The sequence below is a fragment of the Drosophila navojoa genome, chromosome 5, assembly GCF_054131105.1.
Source record: "Drosophila navojoa isolate 15081-1374.11 chromosome 5, UAZ_NAV_1.0, whole genome shotgun sequence".
NCBI lineage: Eukaryota > Metazoa > Arthropoda > Insecta > Diptera > Drosophilidae > Drosophila > Drosophila navojoa.
Genome location: NC_142893.1, coordinates 1,006,188 through 1,030,158, shown reverse-complemented (window position 1 = coordinate 1,030,158; position 23,971 = coordinate 1,006,188). Strand labels below are relative to the sequence as shown.

The following is a 23,971-nucleotide window of genomic DNA, read 5'->3' as shown; positions in this document are numbered from 1 at the left end:
ATACCTAGAGCAATACTAATGCCAATACTTATATTGACAATGCAAATTGAAGCCCTGCACAAGCTTTTCTCCTAGTTCCATGCCCAAGAATCATAGTCTAACTCAACTCGTATATCACTAATGTATGTACATAGGTCTTACCTTATATCGGCTTACCGTTATGTGTGTCGATCTGCCTCAACTCGTTCTCCATTTGCGCAATCCTCGCAAAATGCATTGCAATTTATTTGTAGTCTACTTATTGGCGCTGACTATCTCGGCTATCCTCGGCATTGTCATTGCTTACACTGATGCCAGCTCGCTCCACTGCCTCTTCTGCCTCTGCTTCATCAGCCCCAGCCCCAGCCCCAGCCATAACGACTGGCTGACGAAATTGGCTTCAATTATGCGCCGCATTATGAAATTATGAAAGTAAGTAGCTGCAGTTGCCTTCGCATTCGCATTCGCATTCGCATTCGGATTCGCATTCGCTTTGGCCAAATGTAATTGCCGCAATTTGCAGTCGCAGTTGCAGTCGCTAATAACGTTTATTAAAACCATAACAACGTGGCCATCCACCCCTTCCTCTCCTCACCTCATCTCGTCTACCATTAACAATGAATGTGGCATATGTGGCATGTGTGGCATGTGTGGGATGTGGCATGCTGCATATGTGTTACGCTGGCAAATTATGCAAATCCTTGTGAAGCACATTAATGACAATTAATCGCTGCAAATTAAAATGATGACAATGCTCCACATATGCCACAAGGATTTACATACATACATATGTATATCCAGCCTCGCTCTCCCCACATCTCTTCTATCCCCTCCCCACTATCTTAACGCTAAATTATGAACTAAGCTGGATAGTTGATAAAGTGCTCGCCATTCAAGCGGCCCACGTCGCGTTCCCGCTGCTCCTGCCTGCGCTCCTCGTGCCGTCCATCGAGTCCCACGCCCAGGCGCTCTATAAACTTGGCCGAACGATATCCATTTTTCTGAAAGAGAGTTATACACTTAGTACTATGTGCTATATATAAATATATTTAGCTCACCTCGTAGTACAGCGTGCGCGCTTTTTTAGCCGCCTCTGGATCGAAATCCCAATCGGTTCGCACGTGAGTTATCGGCTCTCCAGCTACATTGTTCTGTAGAGTTTCGCTGATCAGCCGCAGGATGAAGCCGTCAGCTGTTCGAGAGCCCAAAACCAATAGAGAGCACTACAGGAAGAGAAGAGTAAAAGGAGTACATAAATATTTTATTTAATCTTCCTATGATCATTTATGTTTATGATTTCAAAGTTGTAGAAATTTAATCTAAACTAAACTTAGTTGTGGTCATTCCCTTCCCCTTCTTACACATTAATAATATTACTATTGATTCATGAATATAATTATGCCGCAACGATGACAACATTGACGCTGATTACGATTATTATACTCATTATAGTCATAATACTCATCATAAACATAATAAATACAATTAGCACTATTATTACCAAATGATCCGTAAGATTATGTTATGGTAAAAAGATCATTAATGATCAAAAAATGCATCGTCAATAAAAAAACTGAATATTATTAACATAATATTTATCAAAAGAGACATAATTTGAATATAGCAAGCGTTAAGCGTTAACGCTACATAAAACATATTTAAATTTGTTCGTTTTATAATTTACGGTAGCCAAAATATTAATAATATACATTATAATATATGTATATGTATTCATTAAATATAAGACAATATTTTTTATAAATATTTAATAAAAACAAGTTGGATTAACTAACAAAGTAGGTGGACTATCAATATATATTTAATAATAATTACGGACTTCAATCGACCGCGCCTGTCGAGAACTGCCAAGCGACTGATCAAGCTCTGCAGCTGGCGCCCCTTTAAATAGGTCGCACAGCCAATCATAACTGAGCTCGGCCGTTGAGTATTTATTCTGAGTGAGCTTCTGTGAGAGCATTTTAAGCTCTCTGGATAAGCACAGTGTATACTAGATTTCTATGTGGAGTGATAGTGAGTAGAAAAAGGGGAAAGAGACAGACATACATACAACAACATACAACATCAAAAAGGGTTTTCGCTTAATAGACTCGAGCATACTCTTTTTACACAATTTATTGAACTAAAATTGTAATTTTTTCATTATTATCTCAGTTTTTAGTTGAAGCTTCTGTTAAAACTTATTATTAACACATGTTAGCTCCTCAAACTGGAGTAATTGTATATAAATATTAAATACATCTTCGGATGACACAACTTAATGGCCATAAATCAGTTTTTCAATTTATTTAATTACATAAGCAGCCACTCAAGGTCATATTCGTTTTGATTAAATCAAATATTGCGCCACATTCAACTGTTTATGCACTCTCGATCCACTCTCAGTCCACTTGAGATCCACTCTAAACTTTCGATTTGAATAAAATTCGAGCCATAGCTTAAATATTTCGCACAAGCGTTTCTTACAGCTTTAACTTTTGCTTAGCAAAACGAAACGACTTTCACACTTACAGCCAACAAAAACAAATATCTCATTTGCAACATTTTCTATAATTTTGGTTTTTACTCGTGAGTAACTCGGTGCGCAGCCCGTGCGAGTCACTGGACCATTGATCACTAAATCCAAAAGCTCGGAAAAAAACCGCGAAGTTGCATAAAGCGCAGCCAAGCGCCAACGCAAATATCGCGTGAATAAAGAAACAAAAAAGCATCGACAAAACTTACGGTAAATAAAGTCATCTTGTTCGGCAAAGCAATACAAATGCCGATAACTTGCTGAAAGAGGTGCGAGCGAGATGAGGCGATGGCAGGTAAAGCGAGGGAGTCAAGACGCGGGAGGTAGAACGAGGCAGGGAGTCCGTAGGGAATGAGGTAGAGCAGAAGAATGCAGGAGCGAGCGAGACGGTAGCATGAATAAATATTCAATAAATGCGGTAAGAAGAAACAAAGCTTAACGATGATTACTTTTGTCTCAATTTATGAGCACAAAACACAATGCGACAAATTAAACGAATCCACTTGAAAAAGGTCAGCATCGAACTTTGGCTTTGTGTGTGACCTTGAGAAAATGACTTTAAGTACCCAAAAACAATTATTTTTATTATTATTAGTTCGTTTTTTTCATTTTGACTCATTTTAGTGTCATACCGAATTCGAGGCAGACGGAACTAAATAGCGGCCAAAGGTTAGTGCCACCTGCCATAAGAGCCCAAAGCAGCTTCAAAAGAGGAAAACAGAAAAATGGCACAGCAAGCTAAAGAGAGATGACGACAAACTGGTTGCACGAATTATCATTGCAGAAGTTACATAATGGACCATACCATCAACAACATCATCATCATCATCATCATGGAGATCATGATGGGAAACCAGCAAACCAGAAAAAAACTAAGACAACAACACTTCAGTAATTTGGCCTCAATTCCGTCAACGATTTTTTTTTTTGCGCTGCTTTAACAGCTGTGCCAAGCCACGCTCTTGCACGCTCTCCGCTCTCTCATTCTCCGACTCTTTCACTCTCCCACTCAGCCGCTCTTGCATTTAGCTACGTGCCTGGCTGCATGTCAACCTGTCAAATTTACCTATTAGTTACGCTTGCTGTAAAAGAGCTTTTTGCAAATTTCCGGCTTCTGCTGTCCAGGAAGCATCGCGCTGCTTTAACAGCTGCTCGCTCTCAGCACAGGACTTTCACTTTCATTGAGACGGCACACACACATTAGTATTGAGTAAACAACAGAAGATTTCATGGAGCTTTCCAAGCGGAGCTTTTGAAGCTCTTGCGCTTGCGCTCTGCGACGCGCGTCGTCTGCAACTGGAATTTAGTTACCAAACAAAACGCGTGCGGTCAACAACACAGCGGCGACAACGACTTAACCGTTAGCTTTGTAAAACGTGATCAAGCAATAAATACAGTGGAAACATTCGGATATATTTGCAGACAAACTTTTTTTTTCGGTTGCTGTAGCCATGGCAAATTTGAATACGCTGCTGCTGCCCGTAAGTATTTGACGGAGAGAGAGTGTGTATGGGCTGGCGATGTTGGCCCCATCAATTAACATGGCCAAAGACAAGCGCTGACACAATTTCCGCGCGAAAGTCGCACCAAAAAGAAAAGTGTCTGCACCTGCCAAGTAAATGTGACTGGAATGCACAATGAACTCAACTTGGTGTCGTTTGCTCCGCTCCCATTGGTCAGCGCGGCGACACATTTTGAATTGATGTCGGCGCCTAATTTGTAATCGCTGCACGACAGAAGCGGAAGACGAGAGCAAAAGAGAGACCTTGAAATGTGCTCATTGCCCAATTCTGCAAGTGATCGAAGCGGCCTTTCCACTCTCGCGCTCTCTCGCTCTTTCGCTCTCACACTCTCTCCGACAGGCAGCGCATTGACCAATTGCAAAGCTTACAAAATGTGTCATAATCTCAAAGCTCAGCCACTTGTTTTACTTTGGTTTCATTACTGTTGTTATTGTTGCATTGCATAATCATGGAAACAGTCGCTGTTGTTGTTTTGTTGTAATTGTTGTTGTTCCAACTCATGCAAGACTCGAGTCGAATTAGTTGTGCATTTATGTATTACATTTGATATGTGCCTGACACACTGAACTAATGAGCCGGCTACTTTTGCTTTATATTTATACCTATTATTAAAAGATTATATTATATTGTTATTAAAAACATTATGTTTTTCTTTTTCAGCTCATTTTCTTAATTGTCGCATTCGTCGCCAACACTTCCTATGCGACGGTGCAGCCGCGTGCACCGAATTTCCAGTATTTCGAAAGGTAAGGCATCTTTGTATAACAGTTTTTATGATCATGATCTATACAATATTTCTTAACACAGACCTAAATACCGTTATCCGTACTATGATGAAAATGGGCGAGGCAAACTATTGTATGGCTATGGCGGACCGGATCTATATCAGTACAAGACATACACACCGCTGGAAGGAATACATTAAGCAGCTCTAACTAAATTTAAAGCAAATATATATATATCTATTAATTGTAAATGTAGTTAAATAATTTATACAACCTAACTGAAATGCATTTTAAACAAAATAAATAAAAGAGCGCGCCTATTGGCGAAGATTTAAGTATAGATGACGCATTTAAGAACTTTTGAATTCCAAATGAGCACTAGATGGCGCTACTTCGTGTTTTTGTTGTGTTGTGAATGTCCACTTTTAATTGCGAATGGCAAGTTCTTAGTAGAGTAGAGGAAACAGCACAAACGTTTACCGTTTTGTCAAATTATATTCCATTTATTCACTTGAATTGCATTTATAAAACACAAAGCCAGTAAAATGTCACGCAAAGAAGCACTCTCACAGTTTATCAATCAAATACACGGCCGACCCGTTGCCGTTAAGCTGAATAATGGCGTTGATTATCGAGGTGGGCAGAAAATTGAATGCCGGCTTTTGGTTGAGAATTAAATGCTAACAAATATGCGAATGGTTTTACAGGTGTTTTGGCCTGCCTGGATGGCTATATGAACATAGCGCTGGACCAAACGGAGGAATACGTCAATGGACAGCTAAAGAACAAATATGGCGACGCTTTTATACGGGGCAACAACGTGCTCTACATATCCACACAGAAACGGCGCGTGTAGAAAATGAAATGAAAATGAATAAGACAAAACTTACGATTTATTTCATAAATAAATTAATAATTTACTCCTTCAAGTCTCAGATCGTGTTGCGCGGTATCGCGCCAAAGTGTCGCAGCTGACTCAAGGAGTAGCCCGCGCCAAGCGCCGCAATTAGATTTTCGCCTCGTCGCCCGAATTTTCGCTCGTAAACTGGCCGCCAGTTGCGGCCGAAGTGCGGATCGAAGGGTATTTCGCTTGGTTGCTGGAACGGCGAATTGCCGAAGAACAGTCGTTCGATGTAATCCAAGACGGCCTTCTTCTTCTGGAAGTGCACTATAATGGGATTCGCTTGGGCGCCATAGCGTGGATCTTGAGAGTCCAAGTTCTTGAAGTATTGAAAATTGACCAGATCCACATTGGAGAAGTCGAACCCCTCCAGGAGCGTCGCCTCCGTGCCCAGCAGCAGCAGCTGCAGCCACTGCAAGTGCAAGTGTTAATTAGCCGCAGCTACTATCATTTAGTTGACTAATTGCCCACTTACCACTAATCCGAATGTAATTAACACGTACTTCCACATATCGCTACCCTTTAAAGACGCAGCTCCTCTCGGTTGCCCACTCGAAATTCAACTGATTTGTGTAAATTTCGGCTAGCGCTTGTCCAGCATGTATTGTCCACCGATTTGCAATCCCTATACATATATATGTACATATGTATATCTGTTTTCCCCTCTTGTCTTTTGTCGTAATCAATGCCAAGTTACTCAATCGGACGCCCAGCCAAATGTAAAAGACAATACGTGGTCGCCCACCTCGACCAATTAATTGTCATGCGGGTCACATAGTTTGGCCCAAGCTCCCCCTTTACAGCTGCTCCACTGCTCCGTGATAACCTGTCCAAGCGTTAAGAGCAGACGAATCAAACAGCTTTTGATGACAATCAAATTGCATTCGCTCCAAATTTAACTTGTCCAAAGACATATGCTGTCAGACATGTATCGAGCCATCAAATACTATACCACGCCTACTTTCCCACCAGCCGCCTCTTTCAAGCCATAGCTCTTTTAACACGCATTTAAAGAGTTTGCATATAGCTTTGTTTATATTCCAGCATTGCTCCAGAGTCGATGCGAAAAAAGCAATACAGTAAAGCCTCTCTAAATTCGATAGTTAGTAAACGCAAGTTTAAGAAATTTCGATTAATGAAAATCTGGCAGCAGTTACGCCTTAGGCAGGTTTTACTGTAGCTCAACAAAAATATAGCAAGCTAGCTAAGCGTGTGTGTGAGTGTGTAGCTTAACTATTTAAAATATTTATAAATTATTTTATTCATATAAATTTTAATTATGCAAATTTCGTTAGCGCGATATTTAACTCAAAATTTGATTTTTTTTAAAATTAATATCGGACTTTTTTTTAAAACATATACCAACTATATATGAATGTGTGTGTGTGGCCTCACTATTTTCTGTATATTTTTTTTACTATTATTATATATAAAATCACATTCCTATTATTTATGTATTTATATTTTTTATATGATGCAAACTTTGATGGTATTTGCATGCTTCGCTTTTCAACTTAAATTTGTTTTTCCACTTAATGAACGCAAAATTAAAATTGTGTGTGTGGGGGGGCAAACGAAAACCAAGGCGTGGTAAGGAGATTGCTCTTAGTGTTTACTTGGACCAAGCGATCAATTGTTTCATATCTGGATCTGTGGAGTGTACAAGAAATAGTATTAGAATTAGTTGCAGTGCAATTTATAGGGTATTTGTGCTGCCTACCATCCTCTTCGTCGGTAACAACTGCCGCTGGGACTGCCTTTTTCTTTTCCTTGACTTTCTCGGGTAGATCTTCGGTTGGTGCTTCTGGCAACGTAGGCGTTGGCTCTGGTATGCCAATGATCTCCTTGTCAAAGTTCTCTTGCTCCAGTTCGTCCAGCTCCCGCTCCAGATCCTCATCATCCAGATCGGCGCCAAAGGCCACGGGATTGGATATAGCGTCGGATATCTCACGTGCCACATCCTGTTGCTCGGCAATATCATCCATCATATCGTGCACCTTGTCCACATCCCTAAAAGAGCAGAGGCAGGAGACGATTAATGAGTTTCCTCTTCAGCTTAGCTTAATCTCTTAACCAGAATCTACTTACATGTTCTGGTGCGCGGATTTCAACGCGTCTGCTGCGTTCTTCATGGTGGTCAACACCGCTGTATTTGTATTGGCGCTCTCCAGGGCCTCCCGCTGCATCTCAATGGTTGATAAGGTGCCATCGATTTGCTGAAGCTGTTTCTCCAGACGCTTCTTCTTTTTGAGTGCCTGCAGAGCGACTGGAAAAGAGGCAACAGATATTTGAATACAGCAATTGCAGATAAGGAACTTTATGTAAACAATATGAATCTTGCATATGATGACAAATTTTGCTGTTTGTTATTTTTGCCCAATTGTAAAAACAATTAATTAAATGTTTATATTACGTTCTTAAGGGTTTTTAGCATACAATAGCATCCGGCCAGTTAAGCAGCAAGAAAGGCAAGAAATACACATTTATTTATTGAATTCTTCATACTTCATGTTTGGCAAAGTGATCTGTTATTATTATTTTTTTTCAGTGTAAATTTCATATTTAAGGCAACAAAAACAAAAGCAAAAGTTAACAATAAATGAGTCATAGCTGTTGGCGCATGCCAGGTAAACTCAGCTGTGGCTTCTTTATTGATTAACACATACCTCTTTTATTTTTTGATGCGTTTTTGCGTGCTGTATTTAATTCCTCCTCGATTTTGGACTCGAGAAATTCTTGTTTTTTTATCAGCATATTTTCGGTCTCTCGCAGCTTTTGTATCGCCTCGCCTGTGGTGGGGGCGACCTCTTTTTTGCCACCAAACATTTTGCCAAAGAAACTCATCGTGTTCGCCTTTGCTTTTTAGCACAAATTGTGTATTTAATTATAATTAATTATTGTTTTCCCTATTGCGTTCTCCTTGCAGACTTTTGTCTGGTGTTTTTGTCTATGGGCGAGTGTGCGTCATCGTGTTATCGAAAAATTATTAGAAACATATGCAACCAGTACGAGACGATACCGATAGGCAAGATGCACCCGTGCTGATGTATGCCATCCCTGTGACAGTCCAGTCGATATTAGTGTGTTAGCCCTGGAAGAGCTGAAAACAGAGTTATTCTCTCAAATGCATTGAAAACAAAACACATTGAAAATAAATAACAAATGGCAAATCGCACTGTCAAAGAGGCGAAAAACGTGCACGGCACAAATCCGCAATACTTAATAGAGAAGATCATACGCTCCCGCATCTACGACTCGAAGTACTGGAAGGAACAATGCTTTGCACTGACCGCCGAGCTGCTGGTTGATAAGGCCATGGAGCTGCGCTTCATAGGCGGCGTCTATGGCGGAAATATAAAGCCAACGCAATTCCTATGCCTGACGCTGAAAATGCTGCAAATTCAGCCAGAGAAGGACATCGTCGTGGAGTTTATCAAGAACGAGGAGTTCAAGTACGTGCGCGCTTTGGGCGCCTTCTACTTGCGTCTCACAGGCGCCGCCATCGATTGCTATAAATATCTGGAGCCGCTCTACATTGATAATCGCAAGCTGCGTCGCCAGAATCGGGCTGGACAGTTCGAGATCGTCTATATGGATGAGTATATTGACGAGTTGCTGCGCAATGACCGCGTATGCGACATCATTTTGCCGAGGATACAGAAACGCTCCATATTGGAGGAGAATAACGAACTGGAGCCGAAAGTTTCGGTTCTGGACGAGGATCTGGATGATGAGGTGCCCAGCGAAGACGAGGCCAAAGACGCCGAAGAATTAGAAGATTCGAGTCGCCAGAAGAATAGCTCCTCTAGCTCAGTGCGACGTCCGCGTCGCGCACGCTCCAAATCAAAATCACGAGAACGGGATCGACGAGTTGCTCCTCCCAGCAGCAATGGTCGCTCTAGGGATTACTATGACGAGCTGGAAGAATATGATCGGCAGCGCAATCGAGTGCGGACCCGAGACACACAGAATCACAGCAGCAGCAACTACAATGACGACTACGATCGCCGCCAGTCGGGTCGAAATGAAAACCGAAGGGACGGGGAGCGGGACCGACGCGATCGAGATCGTGAACGAGACCGGGAGAGGGAACGTGAACGGGATCGGGAAAGGGAGCGTGATCGGGAGCGGCATGGTGACAGAGAGCGTGACCGGAACGGTGACAGAGATCGTGAGCGAGAGAGAGAGCGCGATCGTAGCAATCGTCACGAGCATCGGGAAAGAGACTCCCGCAATGATCGTGAGCGACGACGCTACTAAAACCGATGAATAATTTAATAACTTTTCATTATTTTGTATAAGAAAACAATAAAAGTTAAAAAAGCAGTTCAGACTCGGTTAAATATCAATCAAAAATTCAACTGGCTCGGAATTAATCAGTTTGATGGGAACGCGTCAGTGCGTTGACAAATGCAACTAGTGGGAACACTGTAATTTACTCAAAATGGCATGGTAAACAAGAACAGCTGTTGCTGCAATGGAAAGCTCAGACTTTAGAAAGTTTGCGAAGCGCTGAATGAGTTAATGAGAGACGGTAGAATAAATATTATTAAGTAGTATTGTGTGGAGTGCAAACGCAACTGGGCAGAAGTTCCGTTCCGCTAAATTACGCGCTCACACACACACATACACACGAATTGTGAACGTCGCAAATTATAAAGAGCGCGATTTGTGTCATTGCAGATAAACGAGTTTTGTTTTTGGTTTTTTGTTTTTAATTTGCTGAATAACAATTCAAAATGATTTGCTAGTTCCTTTGTCTAAACCAACAATTGAAACAGCTGGTGATACTTAACAATTTTAACAAATTTTAAAATTAAACATGAGCGTACGATCCGATCGAGAGCCTTTGGTAAACGAGGAGGCGCAAGAAGACGAGCAACTGCCACGCCTACTAGATGCTGCTCAGTCAAGCTCAGATATAGAGGCCCCTCCATTGCCACCAGGCAATGGTGGCACCAGCTCTAGCAAATGGTTCATATTAGAGCCCGCAGTGTTTCTGATATTCGTGGGTCGCAGCTTAATTGGTAAGGAAATCTGAATTTACTGCTAATCACAGAGTCTGTTACAGTCATACTTCATGGTATTATAATTTTAGGGGCGGTGCTGCAGAATCAGATACTGTACCAAACCTGCGTTACGATCATGCACTTCAACGAAACCCAATGTGAGCCGCTGCTGGGCGTCGATCGGGGCTCGCAGGAAACAAAAGTAAGTTTCCTGCGCTCAAGCTCAAGATGTTATCTCTTATAATATACATATATGCATATGGTATACTCTATATGTAAAGATAGCTGTCTAGCTAGTTGGATATTAACAATAAGCAGATGAAAGCAGAGAGAGCTTCGGCATATCAAACTTTATATGATATATGTGTATATATTTACGTATATATAATTACTATTTTGGTATTATAAGGGTTCAATGGAGCTATTTAGCATTGAAGTGATTAAAGATCTGTTGTTGATTCAGTTTCTATATCTATATATATGTAATGTGCACCAATTCTAATGCAATGTCATATAGTATATATAGCAAAGATCGGTTTTAAAATATTTTAATAGCTCTCAGGCATACTTAACTTTTTAACCTCTTTATTGGACTCTATCCATTTCTTTAAACTTATATGAAAGAGTATTCAGAATTTCCTTATTATTCTCACGCTCTCTCTCTCTTCCTCTCTCTTTCTCTCTGTTGTTTTTATATCAATTTAAAGCGTACTTGACATTTCTTATCGCTTAAGCTGTTATATTCCAATTTCCATTATGCTAACGACTTTGATTTATACGCATCGAGAAATCCAATCAGAAAGGAAAATAAAGTATTTGATGATCTATTGTTTGACTAGACAGATAACAATGAAAACCTCTATAGGCATACATACATACATACATACATATGTGTATATGTGGAAATATAGTTCAGCTCTTATCGGGGGCTTATGAGCGACGCCTTTAAACGGGCATGACTAATAGTTGCAGTGGTCGAAAATATTATCGATCGAGGAATACTTTGATCTGAATATACCCAGTGGCACGCGATGAGTCATTCGGGTGCTAGTCGAACAGCTGCTTGAAACCAATTGATTATGAGCACTTAAAATGTTTACTACCCAAATTGTTGTAGAAGCTGGAAACCCAGGTTCAAGGCTACTCGGCGGATATCACAATGGCCATATCGCTGTTGGAGAGCATAATGCCTGCGTTTGTCAGCCTCTTCATCGGGCCCTGGTCGGATAAGTTCGGCAGGCGGCCTATATTGCTAACGGTTTTCACGGGTAAGACGAATTTACTACGGCTACAGATAGTCATAATTTATATATAATTGCAGTTATAATTAAATTTCAATTAACAATAACAAAGTTATTCATTATTTATAATTAATTCAAATTTAAATTGATGATTTAATGAAATTCTAAATATTTCATATTATTTATATTATATGAATCAATATATTATACGTTCTATATTAGTCAGAAGCATGATTATTATTATAAGGAAATGTTTAATAATTTAGTGTTCATTCTATATATCTGTAATCTACAATATATATTCATTTATATATCCAAATTCTTTTCCCGCGTGCTTAGGCTACGTGATTGGCGGTGCCATCTTGATAGCCATATCGGAGGTGACAATGTTCCATAACATAAGTCCCTGGTGGTTCCTGCTCGCCTCGTTTCCGTCCGTTTTGAGCGGCGGCACTTGCGCCCTCATCACGGGCATTTACTGCTACATCTCCGACGTGGCCAAGGAGCAGAAACGCGCCTTTCGGTAAGACCCAGCTCACCTTCAGCAGCTCGAATCGACGTGGAACTGCGAGTGATTCGTGTTTATTTTCAGAATGGTGCTGAATGAGGCATCGCTGTGCGCCGGCATGATGATTGGCAATGTGGCCAGTGGCTACATTTATGCAGCCACCAATGCGGTGACGCTCTTCGGCATTGCGGCTGGCTTGATGCTCCTGGCGCTGCTCTATGTCTACTTCTTGGTGCCCGAGAGTTTGCCGGCCGAGGACATACAGCTGCATGGGGGATCGCGGGTGCGTGAATTCTTTCGCTTTGGCCTGGTCAAAGATCTGGTCAGAACTAGCCTGCTGCCGCGTGCCAACTTCGATCGCGCCTTCATCTGGCTGACCATGGTGGCGCTGACCATAACCATCTTCAACATGGAGGGCGAGAACACGGTCAACATAATGTTCCTGCGCGAGCAGTTCGACTGGACCATCAAGGACATCAGTCAGTTCAACGCGGCGCGCATCGTCATCCAGCTGATCGGCAGCGTCGCCGGCATGATACTGCTGCGGCGCGTCCTCAAGGTCTCCATCATCAGCGTGGCCATGCTCTCGCTGGCCGCCTGCGTGCTGGAGAGCACAGTGCGCGCCACGGCGAAGTATTCGTGGGAGATGTACCTGGGCATGACGCTCGGCATGATGCGCGGCGTCCTGGGGCCCATGTGCAGGGCGATACTATCGCACGTAGCTCCCGCCGCCGATGTGGGTGAGTCACCAAGGACTAGCTCTGCCCTGGTCAGCTCTGTAAATTGTCTTCTCCTAGGTAAAATCTTCGCTTTGACCACATCCATGGAAATGGTCTCGCCGCTGGCCGCTGCGCCGCTTTATACGTCCGTCTATAAGGCAACGGTGGCCTTCTATCCAGGCGCCTTTAATTTCATGAGCGTCGGCCTCTTCTTTCTCTGCTACATTCTAATGGCGTAAGTAGTACTGCGAGGGTAGGTCTAACAGTTGTCGACTCAATGGCAAATATTCATAAGAGCATTGCTTGCATGTTAAGCTCGAATTTTATGTTCGAATGCGAGGGTAGACAGAGTACTTGTCGACCAGTCCAACTATCTGTATTAATACATATGCAGAGATGTCTCTAAATCACCTTCTTCTTTCTATCGTTGCAGCATCATCTTTGGCATTCAGAAATCGATGAACAGTTCGAGCGTCTATAAGGTCATAGGCAGCTAACCAAAGATTACCTCAGCCCCGGCATAGCTCAATTCGCAATACCTTAACAAGCATGCAATTTACGTTTCTTGTGATGTCTAGACAGAATCGTTTTTACAAACATAATGCATATATATACATATATATCATGTTAACTGTATGATAGACCATTTTTATATCAGTATGAGAAGTATTAGAAATTCTTTCAATTTGTAAATGTGATTGTAACAGTAAATGCAATTTGTTTCAATTCGTAACTGCCCATAGGAACTGAACTGTATATAAAAAAGTATATATATATACAAAGTTTACATACACCAATTGTACAAAGAAAGACAGAGACCAAGCCAATTGTAAAATATTATCAAAACTTAAATTAAAAGTACACCAAATCTATATATTGTCTAAAGTTTTTACGCTCGATTGGCTGCTCGTTAGATTTATTGCTTATTGGAGTTAGGGGGCTTTCGCTTAGGCCTAGATCAGATCACAATTATTTATAAATAGGAAATAAAACTAAACTAAAGTAAAGTAGGATATATAGGCGAATCACATCGAAGGATCGTGCGCTCTCCTATTTCAGCACCTTGGCGTAGTACTGCTTATGCATAAGCTTGATGCGCAGCACACAGCTGTAGAATGATATAGAAGTGTACAAAATCATTAGCTTTGACATCAGTATTAGCATTAGCATTAGCAGCTTACCAGATGAATATAAATGACATCATATAGAAGCCGACGCTCATAAAGTTGAAGAGGCCTGGATAATAGTGAAGCGAGCGCTTGTAGACGAAGGTGTAAAGCGGCGCAGCGACTAAAATTAATAGTAGTTAATTATTAATTAATAATGGCCATGCTAATGAACAGCCGAATTGGGCAATGACTTACTAAAAGGTGCAAACGATTGCAAAACATTTTTGATTGAGAAAATTTTGCCTGCAAAACAGAAGGAAATGGAAACATATAAATGAAAGATAATATAGATATAGTATATAGGGCTAAAGCGTACCCAAGTCGGAGGAGGGTACTATGTTGGAGACAATGGTGCGACACATGGGTCCGCCAATAGAACGAAATACGCCCAGTATAACCGATAGGTACATGTGCCACGCCTGCGTCGAGCAGCCCCTCGCCAGATTCTTCAATATTTCCGAGGCAAACGAAAGCAGCGCCAAGGTCACCACAGAGAGACGGAAGATCTGTAAATACATAGAGGTGTCAATCGTAGTAGACAAACATATACAGATATGATATCAGTCTGGGATCACATTAAAGTCTCGAATATGACATATCGTATAAACGTATGTATATGTTATATTTATACCATTTGCTCACCTTGCGCAGTATCAGAAATCCAATAAGTGCTCCCACCATGGGCACCAGATGGCTGACCGTCTCGTAGAAGGTGTAGTCCCTGACAGACCAATGGAACTTCTCTCGCACGAACAGATACATCACCGTCATGACGCCATCTACAAAAGTGGAAATGCGCATCACAGATATCACATAAGCAAAAGGAAAAGTTGTGCCACCCTCCTGCCTTCAAGTCTGATCGAACTCACCAAAGACAAAGATGGACAGGCACATGGCCATTGTGACCAGCCAAATAATTGCCCGAGCATGATTTTCGCGTGGCTTCGTGCAGGTGCTAACCATATCGCGGATGTGTGAAAAACTGAATAGTCCGGTCTTCTTGCCATCGGCTTCGGGCTGCGGCTTGCTCTGGGCCTGTGCCTGGGCCTTCACCTTGGGCGGCAGCTGCTCCACATATTTGGCCAGCAGATCCTCGTCGAAGGTCATGTTGGGCGTGGCAGGCGTGGGCAGCTGATGACATTGCTGCTTCTGCTTGTCCTGTTCGGCATCGCAATCGGGATTCATGAATATGGGCGGACAATCAATGGCCACGCATTCCGGTTGCAAGTCAGATGCCGAAATGGGCATTTCCTTTTCTTTATTGGCGCCGACAGCGGTGGCCTCGTTCGCCATCTTGGCCTCATTTTCTTTCCGATAATTCAAGCTTTCCGGTACGAAAAATATGATGAAGAAGCAGCCCAATGTAGTGATGCAGCCGGATATGCCAATGGTCGTGGCCGCATTGGTGGCGGCATAAACGAAGCTGGACAAGAGCGAGCCACTGGTCAAGCCGATGAAGAACAGCGACTCCATGAAGATCATGCTGAGATAGCAGACAAAGCAAAAGATAATAGCCGAGAGGAGGTTAGATATAACTGTATCTACTACTAGAGGGTTCCACTTACCGATACGGCCGCGTTTTGGTGTCCGTTATGTCCGAGATGAAGCAGAGAGCTGCCACGGAGAAGACACAATTGCCGCCAAGCATGGAGTGCGGCACTGCGGCCACAATGTACCACCAAGGATTGATTTCATAGTAGGTGGACAGCTCACAGATGGCAGACGTAACCAGAAATGACAAAGCAAATCCTGCAAAAAACATAATTAACGATTAAACATTTGCTCAGCTGAACTCGACTTGTTCCTTGGTCGCCAACTGAACTGGCCACAGTCTATTTTATTCACTCACACTGGCACACAGCATGCCGAATTGAGCTTAGCTTAGTAAGGCTGCTGTCTCGCTCTCGCACAGGACAAAGCAAATTATGCTCATTTGCTTTGGCGTAACAAAGCAGAATGAAAGAAGAGAGAATGTTCAGCATGGGCGTCACAGCCATTTTCTGAAGGGGATGCATTTTTTCCAAGTCAAATGTATAAAATTTGATATAAAATAAAGCGACTCTTTATATTGCGAGAAATACTACTAACAGAACTGTGTTTTGAGCAAGTCAGAGCTCGAAGCCCTTGCTTTGCTTACGCCCATGGTTAAAAGAGAACACATATAACAGTTATGTAATAGCTGGCACTCTGACCAATCGCAGACACACAGGCAGACACACACATCATTTTCACTTACCAATCATGGACACGATGAGCAATGGCTTGCGTCCATAGTGATCCGACCAGGAGCCAATGAATAGGCCACAAAAAGCAGGCACAATGCTCTCGAGCAGCGTGCGCGAGAGAAATAGATTGGCCACATATGGCTGCAGTTCCGTTTCGATTGCCTGGAAAACAATGAATTAGTCGTTGTGCAATCACTAAATAAATAAGCTCAAATAGAAACCTTGATCTCGGCGCTGGCATTTTTATCATCCAGCAATTTGCAATCGCTTACATTGTAGCGAAAAATCACTGTGCAGGTCTGATAGATGATCTGATTTCTCATGATGGTATCTAAATGTTCATAGGTATTTAGTAACTTGTGTAACTGTAATTTGTAACTCGGCTTAATTTGGCACTTACTGGATAAGGTTATCGAAAAGAGCAGCATAAACACAACCGGTTCAATGTAGACCATATAAAAAATCCGATGCCATTGTATATCACGCAAGCGTTTTAGTGTCATAATCTGCGAGACTTTTTGGACCATTTCGACCACTTTTCTTTAAAGAAAAATACTTGACTCGAATTGCAGCCTGAGGTATGCGTAGTTATTCCTGAGAATGTCTTAAATTTCACTGGCACTTATAGGAAAAGTTCTTGGCTGGTCAACTTGTTGGCGACTGAATTTGAAATTGCACAAAATGATTATTTATTATATTTTTCAAAGGTACAGTTCAACGAATCTATTTGTTTGGAGGCCACTTTGAGACTCGCCTAGTTACATTATATGTTTATTAATTAGACTCTGGCGAATTTCAGCAATGACATATTGGCAATAAACAAAAAAAAAAAGGTTTAACAATGCGCACTTCACAGCTCAAATTTATATTACGTATACGACAGGTAAATACACACACACACAACAATGTTGACCTTATTTATGTTTGAGTTCCGTTAAGCTTAGTTTGGGATCTGAGAACTGTAGATGAGCTGGTCGCTGTACAGTCTCTAGGTTTCTCTAACCGGTCAAATGCGAGAACGCTGATCAATCACAAAAGATGAAGCCGAGCACAAATATTCCACAACACTTGTTCATCAAAAATCAAAGCTATTTCCCTCCATATGTACATCTCTCTATACACATGTAATTTAGTTATGTACTGCAATGGCTGTTGCTTCTCACAAGCATTCCATTCCCGACAAACTTGGTTGATATGGCCAGGTAGCTCGATATTGCAGCGACAACGATTCCTATTCGTTTAATTTCGATTTCGCCGACTGCCGGGCTTAAATAACTTTTTGCTGGCCCCCTCCCGGCGGCACCTGCTACAGGTTTGAGCACTCCTAGCCACACTTTCTGTTGTTTCTATGTCCGTCAGCTAGATGTGCTGTGAGAGTATATCGGCATTGTTGTTTCCAATGTAACGCAGTCAATCAAGCTCATAACAATGCGGTGTATATTCGTCAACGAACGAGCATGTCACAGTCGTTCATAGCCCCTACATCCATTTGTTTTCGTCGTGCAAATGAGAAGCACGAGCCACAGTCAAAGCCCGCAAGAGAGTCGTAAAAAAATGAAAACAAATTTCGTTAATCAAATAAATCTTATTTAAATCAGCAGAATCACAAAACACCTGTTGCTAGATACATACGACAGTTGTATGTGTTTTAATTTCCCAATATATGCAGTATTGATTATTTAGTTTTATAGAATGTAACTCAAATTTTATTCGTTCAGTTGAAGCTGTAAAGCAGCTGGAATTTATTGTCTTAAAACGCATTCAAAGCTCTAATTTAAAATTAGCAAACATAAATTAACGCTCAATTTAGCATCTGAGGTTTGTTTGTTTGTCTTTTTTATTTTTATAAAAATATACATACATATTTATAAAGGCACACAGACACATACATATACATATATGTATATCTATTATATATATATATATTAATTTATATATATATATAAGTGAATAGTCTGTCAACTGACTGACGCACACGCACATGTCTGGAAATTAACAGTGAATAGTTTCGATTCACATGGCGCTTCTATTAACCCATATCTAAACAAAGTGTAAATGCCAAAGGCATGTCAAAAATTATTGCAATAATATTTACATTATGTAAATAAATATTAATTGTGGTAAATAATAAAGGTAATTATAGTCAGGGCTTCTGACACCCCTTTGTTTAGGCTTCTATTTATCATGTAAGCCCTGAATGGAACTAAAATTAGTCTTTGTGTCTCTGTGGACTCACTTTTGTTTGATGATCGAAAGCTACTTATTTCATTTGGTTTTATAGATTTCGGTCGAGTATACACGCACCTACGACACCCTCATCACACTTCCTCTGCTTTGCCCACTGAATATCTAATGAGGGGTATATTAGAGTCGAGCACATACATCGGAACCTTTTTATTTGTTTTCTTTATGCTGGCTTATAAAACCCCCGCTCCATCCAACACTTCGCACATTCGGTGATTTTTGTATATGTAAATATTTTAATAGGGTTTTAAATATATGATTTTGATTTACATATATATTTGCTATATCCGCCGGATCGACCAATTTGTATAATTGATGTGCAAATTTGCCGAATGACTAGCAAATTTCATATCATTAATTTTGGTTTTAAATATCATTTAAAAATCGGTTCATAGTGTGCGGGATATTTGGATTTCTTTTGCCAGACGACGCTGAAAAAGAAAAGAAAAACAAATACAGTTTTTGTTAAAATTAGCATAGTAAATATTATATGCATAAATCTGTTCACTACGCACAGCAGCAAGATTATCGCCAGCCCAAACAGATTGGCGCTGATCAGGTTGAAGAAGCCGGGCGCAGTGCTCAGCGTGAGCGTATAGAAGATGATGTACAGCGTGGACGAGGCGAACGGCGAAAGCGTCTGCAGCACGCTCAACAGCGCAAAGACTTTGCCTGCAATGGAAATCGAAGAGAAAGAGATGCAAACAAATCGAAAGATACATATGTATCTTACAGATACATATATGTACTATTAGTTACAAAACAAAGATAAAAGCCAGCCCCAAGCACTATCTAGTTACATAAGAACCGTATCTTTCAGATACATATTCAGAATGTTTCTGAAAGATTGAAATGCCTTACAGAGATACGAACGTGTGAGAGATGCATACATATGCCATGTGTATCTGAAAGCTACAAATGTAGCTCAAAGATAAGAATTCAACTCAAAGATACAGATACAGCTCCAATATACAAGCAATAGAGCCACCTCACCACCTCACGCTTGAGTTACAAAAGCTTTGCACACAAACCTCGCTCATCGGCTGGCAAGAGATTCGTTATCATCGTGCGGCACATGGGATTCACCAGGGATTTGAAGAGGCCCAAGCCAATGGCCAGATAGATTTGCCAGTCAACAAAGGCAAAAGCTTTCATCAGACTGCTCGCCGTGTGACTCAGCAGCGAGATGAGTGCCAGCCACAAAACGGCTGATCCGCTGCACTGCAAGCCAGAGTAAGTAAGGTTAGCCAATGCACAGTTAGATGACAAATGGGAATCCCACCTGGCGCAGCAGCCATAGAAACAGAATGCCACCCGAGCCGGCCACAGCGGGCACCAGAATGCTCACCGACTCATAGCTGGTGAAGTCACGTACGCTCCAATGGAACCTGGCGCGCATGAACAGATAGAAGACAGAGTTGCTGCCATCTTAAAGTGAAAGAGAGAGGGAGAAAGAGAGAGAAGATATAGTTAGCAATACGAAATTTATAATAGATAACCCACTCACCCGACACAAAGGCTGTAAGCAGCAGCACACACATCAGCAGCACGAGTATGGAGCGATCCTGGAAGAGACGTCCCCTCGCACAGCTTTGCCACAAGTCCCGCACGACGAAGCCTTCGGTGAGCTGTCGCTGTGGCAAACTCTCGGGCAGCAGGGCGGCCATGAGGAACAGCGCAAACAATATCGATGCAGCCGAGATAACAAAGATAACGTAGGCATTGCTGGCCTCATAAACGTAGCCAGAGGCAAAGCTGCCCAGAAGCAGACCCACATAGATGCACAGCTCGTAGGCGATCATTCTATATAAGGGTGGGAGAGTTAAAGACGTCGTTGAGGCAGGTCAAGGCCTCTCTCTCACCTATACGATCTCATCTTGCCCGTGGAGACATCGCCTATAAAACAAACAGCAGCCACGGAGTAGGTGACGCTGTTGCCCAGCAGCGAGAGCGGAATGATGGTTATCACGTAGAGCCAAGGGCTAACCAGTCCATGGCGTTGCATAGACACATAAGCGATAGCAGCGGAAAGTATGTACTGTAGAGCATAGCCTGGAAACGAGATGGAGATGGAGATTGAACTGAGCTTTAAGCTGGTGGCTAGTAACTAGGTCCCACCCAAGTAGGAGGCCAACAGCAGAGGCTTGCGTCCATAGCGATCAGCCAAGGCGCCAATGAACAGACCACTGAAGGCGGGCACAATGCATTCGACGATCTTGATGGTTAGGAAAACTCGTGCTGCATAGGGCTGGACCTCAGCTTCGATGCGCTTTGTCTCATTCGTGGTATTTCGTGTGCCCAGCAGGCTGCAAACCGTTTCCGGGTAACCAAAGCCCGCCGTACAGCTCTGATAGATGATCTGAGTTTTCAGTATGGTAGCTAAAATCCAAGTTACGATTAGGTGAATCCAGTTTATAGGGCATGCAAGACTTACAGGAGAAATTATACGAGAAGAGCAAGATCAAGATCAGCGGCTCCAAAAGAAAAGTACTTGGCTGTGCGCATATCTGGGCAGCCCCTACCGGACTGGGCTCTGGATTTTGATCTGTATTGGGCTCGAGGCTCACAACTGGCACTACAGCATCCTGCTCTTCAAGGCTTGCCTCACTGATGCTGTTAGAACTATTCCTGCTCTCTGCATCACGGCTATGCCGCTGGGATTTGGCGAACAGGCTCTCCTGGGCGTGCGGTGCTTCGTCCATAATCAATTTGCAACTGAGACGCATGCAAAATTGCTTGAGTTGCTCATTTCAATTGAGTTAAAAGTTGCGTTGCTTTCAGATAAAGAGCCGACATTCTGTATGCTTGTATGCGTGGGGGTTTCCATTAGGACGACAGCAATGCTTATATTCGCATTCATACTCATACATATGTGTGCCGGCATACACTTGTTTATCGTCTTTTGATCCAATTGATGACTCAGCAGCGAACTCAAACGTCCAAGCTACGATTTTACTGCTGAACGTGCCTTATCTTAAGCTAACAACTAACTTTAATTAAGCCCTTTTAACAAACAAGTTGCCCTGCAAGCCGTTCATTATATTTATCAGGTTCTTAATTAAATTCAAATAAGATTTCTACAAGAATGCTGATTAACCTAGGTTTTTAATGACATTTTTCCCTTTTTTGAATATTTGCGGGCTAATCCGTCATTTTTCCAAGCCAGCCAATATAAATACCAAATGGCAATTTGCTAAAAAACCCAGCTTTCAAAAAAGCAAACATAATAAGATAAAATACCAAATTTCGATAATCGTACAAGCTATCGACTTTGAATTGATAAATCCAAAAGAAGCCTCCAAATGGAAGACCACGGAGATTTGCAGTCCTTGCTTTTGGCAACCAAAACAGGAAAAGAAATATCTGAATATCACATTAAATTGTTGCAAAAACAAAATATTCGCACGGTGGAAGAGTTCGTGAATGCAAATAAGCTGCACACGAAGCTCGCACTGAGCAACGATAAGATGGAGGAAATTAAGCGGGAGCTCTTGGATTTGTGTGTGCGCAGGATTAAGTTTAAAAAAATCTATCAATGTGAACCCGTAAGCTACTCCACAGGCATAGAAGAGTCAGTGTATGAATACAGTTCTCTTGCTTCGAGGGTATACATAATATATTTTGCAGATTGGATAACCTTTTGGATGCCATTGGCCAGCCTTTGCGGCCTGGTCGTGTTTGGGAGCTCGTTGGGGAAAATGATGTGGGAAAAACAGAACTGCTGCACACGCTGGCTGTGAATTTCGTTTGTAAACAGGATGACAATCAGCAGGTGCTGTTTATGGACACGAATTTGGACTTTGATAGCGAACGTTTAGACGAGATCCTACGGAAGAAGAAGCTAACTGACGAAGCTATAGATAACTATTTAGATAGGATTTGTGTGGTTAAGGCATGCATGGCAGAAGCTTTGTTGTCAGCTCTTCAAGATCTGCTGGGGAGGCTAAAAAGTTCTAAAGGAAGCTCTGAGAGAGTCTCGGACATAAAGCTGATCCTCATAGATTCTCTGTCAGCTTGCTATATTCTATATCGCAGCAGCTATGACCTAAATAAGGGACGCAGCTTTCTGACAGAGCTGACCGTGGTCATACGCAAGCTAGCTGTGGAACATGGCATAGCTTTTATCATTGGCAATACGACGTTTAGTTTGGATGAAGAATGTGAGCGAAATGGTTTATGCTTAGTTTTATATATATGTACATATGTTATCTTAATATACAGCAGCTGCAGATGGTGATGAGGAGGAGTTGAGCCACACAGAAGCTGTGAATCCAGAGGATTGCAACTACTTGGGGGACTACTGGAGCTCCGTTTGTACACTCATCTTGTCGCTGGAGCTGCCAGAGGATTCTATACAGGAGAATAATCTGCGTGTGCTTAAAGTGCTTAGCAATAGTTGTGGCATCGGCGAGGGCAGCTGTTGGTTGCGCCTGACGGATGCTGGCATCATTTGAACTCTATTTAACGTCTAGCGCCTGCTCCCAGTTGCTGTTGTTGGTACGATTTCATCACCCTTTTGCCCGGTTCTATGCCATCGCTTAAACCAGGTCGTTTCCTCTTATTGCCAGCAGCGCTTTTGTTGACTGCTGGTGCTGCTGCTTCCACCTTGGGCTCATTTTCAGCAGCCACAGCCTCAACAGAGAGATCCGAGTCGTGCGCGTATTGACAGCTTGTGCCGAAGCGACAGCGTCCTTTTCTATAATTCCAACAAATTTTTCGTCCATTTTTCAGCTTCAAATGTGCATCATTATTGACCATTTTCACGTGTCTTTCCAGTGAAGCGGTCTTGTTCAGCTCTGCCTCCAGAAATGGATTACTAAATACATCGCCGGTTCGTTTTGCAGCCGCATTATCCAGAGCATCGCTAGCACTGGGCAGTTTTAAAGGTTTATGTGTATCAGGCGGGCTGAAATTAATACTTTTATAAATACTAATAGTAAATATATAAATACTGTTTTTCCAACCTTTGCTTTTTACTTGTTTCCTCTTTTTCGGAGTCACTGCTGCTGCTTTCCACATCGGATTCGGATGAATCGCTATAATCAGCGACAAGCGACATTGTTTACGTTTTCAACAATAGACAGTGTGACCGCGCTGCACAGGCGCTAAAAAATGCCAACGTGCACTGTTTATAAAAATACTAACTGAAATATACCGCATGTAAATACAATTATGGAAATATTGTGTATAACGGA

At 42.0% G+C, this 23,971-nt stretch overlaps 11 protein-coding genes across 14 annotated transcripts; 5 read left to right on the top strand and 6 right to left on the bottom strand.

The window, feature by feature from the left end:
- Positions 1–368: 368 nt before the first annotated feature.
- On the bottom strand, positions 369–2,655 carry LOC108654856 (uncharacterized). Its single transcript, XM_018106436.3, has 3 exons — positions 2,509–2,655; positions 1,038–1,202; positions 369–980 (listed from the first exon to the last, which is right to left on the bottom strand). Exons 1-3 carry the CDS (start codon positions 2,539–2,541, stop codon positions 840–842), a joined length of 339 nt encoding a protein of 112 aa, XP_017961925.1. The 5' UTR covers positions 2,542–2,655; the 3' UTR covers positions 369–839.
- Positions 2,656–3,805: 1,150 nt separating this feature from the next.
- Positions 3,806–5,105, top strand: LOC108654858 (uncharacterized). Its single transcript, XM_018106438.3, has 3 exons — positions 3,806–3,993; positions 4,696–4,781; positions 4,843–5,105. Exons 1-3 carry the CDS (start codon positions 3,964–3,966, stop codon positions 4,958–4,960), a joined length of 234 nt encoding a protein of 77 aa, XP_017961927.1. The 5' UTR covers positions 3,806–3,963; the 3' UTR covers positions 4,961–5,105.
- A 78-nt stretch (positions 5,106–5,183) lies between these two features.
- On the top strand, positions 5,184–5,689 carry LOC108654857 (U6 snRNA-associated Sm-like protein LSm6). The gene is made up of 2 exons (XM_018106437.3): positions 5,184–5,396; positions 5,468–5,689. Exons 1-2 carry the CDS (start codon positions 5,306–5,308, stop codon positions 5,614–5,616), a joined length of 240 nt encoding a protein of 79 aa, XP_017961926.1. The 5' UTR covers positions 5,184–5,305; the 3' UTR covers positions 5,617–5,689.
- On the bottom strand, positions 5,251–6,908 carry LOC108654855 (uncharacterized). Its single transcript, XM_018106435.3, has 2 exons — positions 6,137–6,908; positions 5,251–6,073 (listed from the first exon to the last, which is right to left on the bottom strand). Exons 1-2 carry the CDS (start codon positions 6,170–6,172, stop codon positions 5,693–5,695), a joined length of 417 nt encoding a protein of 138 aa, XP_017961924.1. The 5' UTR covers positions 6,173–6,908; the 3' UTR covers positions 5,251–5,692.
- A 272-nt stretch (positions 6,909–7,180) lies between these two features.
- shrb (charged multivesicular body protein shrub) lies at positions 7,181–8,607 on the bottom strand. The gene is made up of 4 exons (XM_018106434.2): positions 8,328–8,607; positions 7,750–7,927; positions 7,382–7,671; positions 7,181–7,311 (listed from the first exon to the last, which is right to left on the bottom strand). Exons 1-4 carry the CDS (start codon positions 8,503–8,505, stop codon positions 7,274–7,276), a joined length of 684 nt encoding a protein of 227 aa, XP_017961923.1. The 5' UTR covers positions 8,506–8,607; the 3' UTR covers positions 7,181–7,273.
- Positions 8,608–8,794: 187 nt separating this feature from the next.
- On the top strand, positions 8,795–9,977 carry Prp38 (pre-mRNA processing factor 38). The gene has a single exon (XM_018106432.3). It carries the CDS (start codon positions 8,824–8,826, stop codon positions 9,919–9,921), a length of 1,098 nt encoding a protein of 365 aa, XP_017961921.1. The 5' UTR covers positions 8,795–8,823; the 3' UTR covers positions 9,922–9,977.
- Positions 9,978–10,104: 127 nt separating this feature from the next.
- LOC108654852 (putative peptidoglycan muropeptide transporter SLC46) lies at positions 10,105–14,035 on the top strand. Its single transcript, XM_018106430.3, has 7 exons — positions 10,105–10,688; positions 10,760–10,872; positions 11,788–11,938; positions 12,251–12,434; positions 12,504–13,159; positions 13,217–13,373; positions 13,572–14,035. The coding sequence occupies exons 1-7, from the start codon at positions 10,484–10,486 to the stop codon at positions 13,633–13,635; spliced, it is 1,530 nt and encodes a 509-aa protein (XP_017961919.1). The 5' UTR covers positions 10,105–10,483; the 3' UTR covers positions 13,636–14,035.
- On the bottom strand, positions 14,013–17,799 carry LOC108654851 (putative peptidoglycan muropeptide transporter SLC46). 4 transcript variants are annotated; one of them, XM_089262730.1, is made up of 11 exons: positions 17,432–17,799; positions 16,933–17,192; positions 16,754–16,863; positions 16,544–16,694; positions 15,873–16,056; positions 15,177–15,790; positions 14,950–15,086; positions 14,624–14,813; positions 14,503–14,550; positions 14,320–14,428; positions 14,013–14,246 (listed from the first exon to the last, which is right to left on the bottom strand). In XM_089262730.1, exons 2-11 carry the CDS (start codon positions 17,057–17,059, stop codon positions 14,189–14,191), a joined length of 1,728 nt encoding a protein of 575 aa, XP_089118856.1. In that variant the 5' UTR covers positions 17,060–17,192; positions 17,432–17,799; the 3' UTR covers positions 14,013–14,188. The 4 variants fall into 4 exon arrangements, with proteins under 4 accessions (XP_089118856.1, XP_089118858.1, XP_089118857.1 ...); XM_089262732.1 differs by having other exon boundaries at positions 17,674–17,797; XM_089262731.1 differs by having other exon boundaries at positions 17,446–17,463.
- A 1,335-nt stretch (positions 17,800–19,134) lies between these two features.
- Positions 19,135–21,800, bottom strand: LOC149090937 (putative peptidoglycan muropeptide transporter SLC46). Its single transcript, XM_089262013.1, has 8 exons — positions 21,211–21,800; positions 20,895–21,155; positions 20,639–20,828; positions 20,284–20,579; positions 20,059–20,204; positions 19,808–19,997; positions 19,292–19,448; positions 19,135–19,207 (listed from the first exon to the last, which is right to left on the bottom strand). The coding sequence occupies exons 1-8, from the start codon at positions 21,500–21,502 to the stop codon at positions 19,150–19,152; spliced, it is 1,590 nt and encodes a 529-aa protein (XP_089118139.1). The 5' UTR covers positions 21,503–21,800; the 3' UTR covers positions 19,135–19,149.
- Positions 21,801–22,037: 237 nt separating this feature from the next.
- On the top strand, positions 22,038–23,739 carry Rad51D (Rad51 recombinase D). The gene is made up of 3 exons (XM_018105200.3): positions 22,038–22,347; positions 22,404–22,936; positions 22,998–23,739. Exons 1-3 carry the CDS (start codon positions 22,079–22,081, stop codon positions 23,228–23,230), a joined length of 1,035 nt encoding a protein of 344 aa, XP_017960689.1. The 5' UTR covers positions 22,038–22,078; the 3' UTR covers positions 23,231–23,739.
- LOC108654120 (uncharacterized) lies at positions 22,947–23,911 on the bottom strand. The gene is made up of 2 exons (XM_018105202.3): positions 23,741–23,911; positions 22,947–23,682 (listed from the first exon to the last, which is right to left on the bottom strand). Exons 1-2 carry the CDS (start codon positions 23,833–23,835, stop codon positions 23,238–23,240), a joined length of 540 nt encoding a protein of 179 aa, XP_017960691.1. The 5' UTR covers positions 23,836–23,911; the 3' UTR covers positions 22,947–23,237.
- Positions 23,912–23,971: the final 60 nt, after the last annotated feature.

Excerpts from the sequence above, each read along its gene's own strand:
- LOC149090937 (XM_089262013.1), bottom strand. The coding sequence starts at position 21,502 with ATGCGTCTCAGTTGCAAATTGATTATGGACGAAGCACCGCACGCCCAG. Across the intron at positions 20,829-20,894 it reads GCTGTTGGCCTCCTACTTGG|GCTATGCTCTACAGTACATA; the intron begins GTGGGACCTAGT and ends TCTCGTTTCCAG. Across the intron at positions 19,208-19,291 it reads CTGGCGATAATCTTGCTGCT|CGTCGTCTGGCAAAAGAAAT; the intron begins GTGCGTAGTGAA and ends TTTCTTTTTCAG.
- LOC108654857 (XM_018106437.3), top strand. The coding sequence starts at position 5,306 with ATGTCACGCAAAGAAGCACTCTCACAGTTTATCAATCAAATACACGGC. Across the intron at positions 5,397-5,467 it reads TAATGGCGTTGATTATCGAG|GTGTTTTGGCCTGCCTGGAT; the intron begins GTGGGCAGAAAA and ends ATGGTTTTACAG.
- LOC108654120 (XM_018105202.3), bottom strand. The coding sequence starts at position 23,835 with ATGTCGCTTGTCGCTGATTATAGCGATTCATCCGAATCCGATGTGGAA. Across the intron at positions 23,683-23,740 it reads GAAACAAGTAAAAAGCAAAG|CCCGCCTGATACACATAAAC; the intron begins GTTGGAAAAACA and ends TATTAATTTCAG.
- LOC108654851 (XM_018106429.3), bottom strand. The coding sequence starts at position 17,059 with ATGGTCCAAAAAGTCTCGCAGATTATGACACTAAAACGCTTGCGTGAT. Across the intron at positions 16,057-16,543 it reads GCTCATCGTGTCCATGATTG|GATTTGCTTTGTCATTTCTG; the intron begins GTAAGTGAAAAT and ends TGTTTTTTGCAG. Across the intron at positions 15,087-15,176 it reads CCTGTCCATCTTTGTCTTTG|ATGGCGTCATGACGGTGATG; the intron begins GTGAGTTCGATC and ends CCACTTTTGTAG.
- LOC108654855 (XM_018106435.3), bottom strand. The coding sequence starts at position 6,172 with ATGTGGAAGTACGTGTTAATTACATTCGGATTAGTG. Across the intron at positions 6,074-6,136 it reads TAATTACATTCGGATTAGTG|TGGCTGCAGCTGCTGCTGCT; the intron begins GTAAGTGGGCAA and ends TTGCACTTGCAG.
- shrb (XM_018106434.2), bottom strand. The coding sequence starts at position 8,505 with ATGAGTTTCTTTGGCAAAATGTTTGGTGGCAAAAAAGAGGTCGCCCCC. Across the intron at positions 7,672-7,749 it reads AAATCCGCGCACCAGAACAT|GGATGTGGACAAGGTGCACG; the intron begins GTAAGTAGATTC and ends CTGCTCTTTTAG. Across the intron at positions 7,312-7,381 it reads TGTTACCGACGAAGAGGATG|ATCCAGATATGAAACAATTG; the intron begins GTAGGCAGCACA and ends TACACTCCACAG.
- LOC108654858 (XM_018106438.3), top strand. The coding sequence starts at position 3,964 with ATGGCAAATTTGAATACGCTGCTGCTGCCC. Across the intron at positions 3,994-4,695 it reads TGAATACGCTGCTGCTGCCC|CTCATTTTCTTAATTGTCGC; the intron begins GTAAGTATTTGA and ends TTTCTTTTTCAG. Across the intron at positions 4,782-4,842 it reads AATTTCCAGTATTTCGAAAG|ACCTAAATACCGTTATCCGT; the intron begins GTAAGGCATCTT and ends TTCTTAACACAG.
- Prp38 (XM_018106432.3), top strand. The coding sequence starts at position 8,824 with ATGGCAAATCGCACTGTCAAAGAGGCGAAAAACGTGCACGGCACAAAT.
- LOC108654852 (XM_018106430.3), top strand. The coding sequence starts at position 10,484 with ATGAGCGTACGATCCGATCGAGAGCCTTTGGTAAACGAGGAGGCGCAA. Across the intron at positions 12,435-12,503 it reads GAGCAGAAACGCGCCTTTCG|AATGGTGCTGAATGAGGCAT; the intron begins GTAAGACCCAGC and ends GTTTATTTTCAG. Across the intron at positions 13,160-13,216 it reads AGCTCCCGCCGCCGATGTGG|GTAAAATCTTCGCTTTGACC; the intron begins GTGAGTCACCAA and ends GTCTTCTCCTAG.
- Rad51D (XM_018105200.3), top strand. The coding sequence starts at position 22,079 with ATGGAAGACCACGGAGATTTGCAGTCCTTGCTTTTGGCAACCAAAACA. Across the intron at positions 22,348-22,403 it reads TACTCCACAGGCATAGAAGA|ATTGGATAACCTTTTGGATG; the intron begins GTCAGTGTATGA and ends TATATTTTGCAG. Across the intron at positions 22,937-22,997 it reads GTTTAGTTTGGATGAAGAAT|CAGCTGCAGATGGTGATGAG; the intron begins GTGAGCGAAATG and ends CTTAATATACAG.
- LOC108654856 (XM_018106436.3), bottom strand. The coding sequence starts at position 2,541 with ATGTTGCAAATGAGATATTTGTTTTTGTTGGCT. Across the intron at positions 1,203-2,508 it reads GATATTTGTTTTTGTTGGCT|TGCTCTCTATTGGTTTTGGG; the intron begins GTAAGTGTGAAA and ends CTCTTCCTGTAG. Across the intron at positions 981-1,037 it reads CGCGCACGCTGTACTACGAG|AAAAATGGATATCGTTCGGC; the intron begins GTGAGCTAAATA and ends ACTCTCTTTCAG.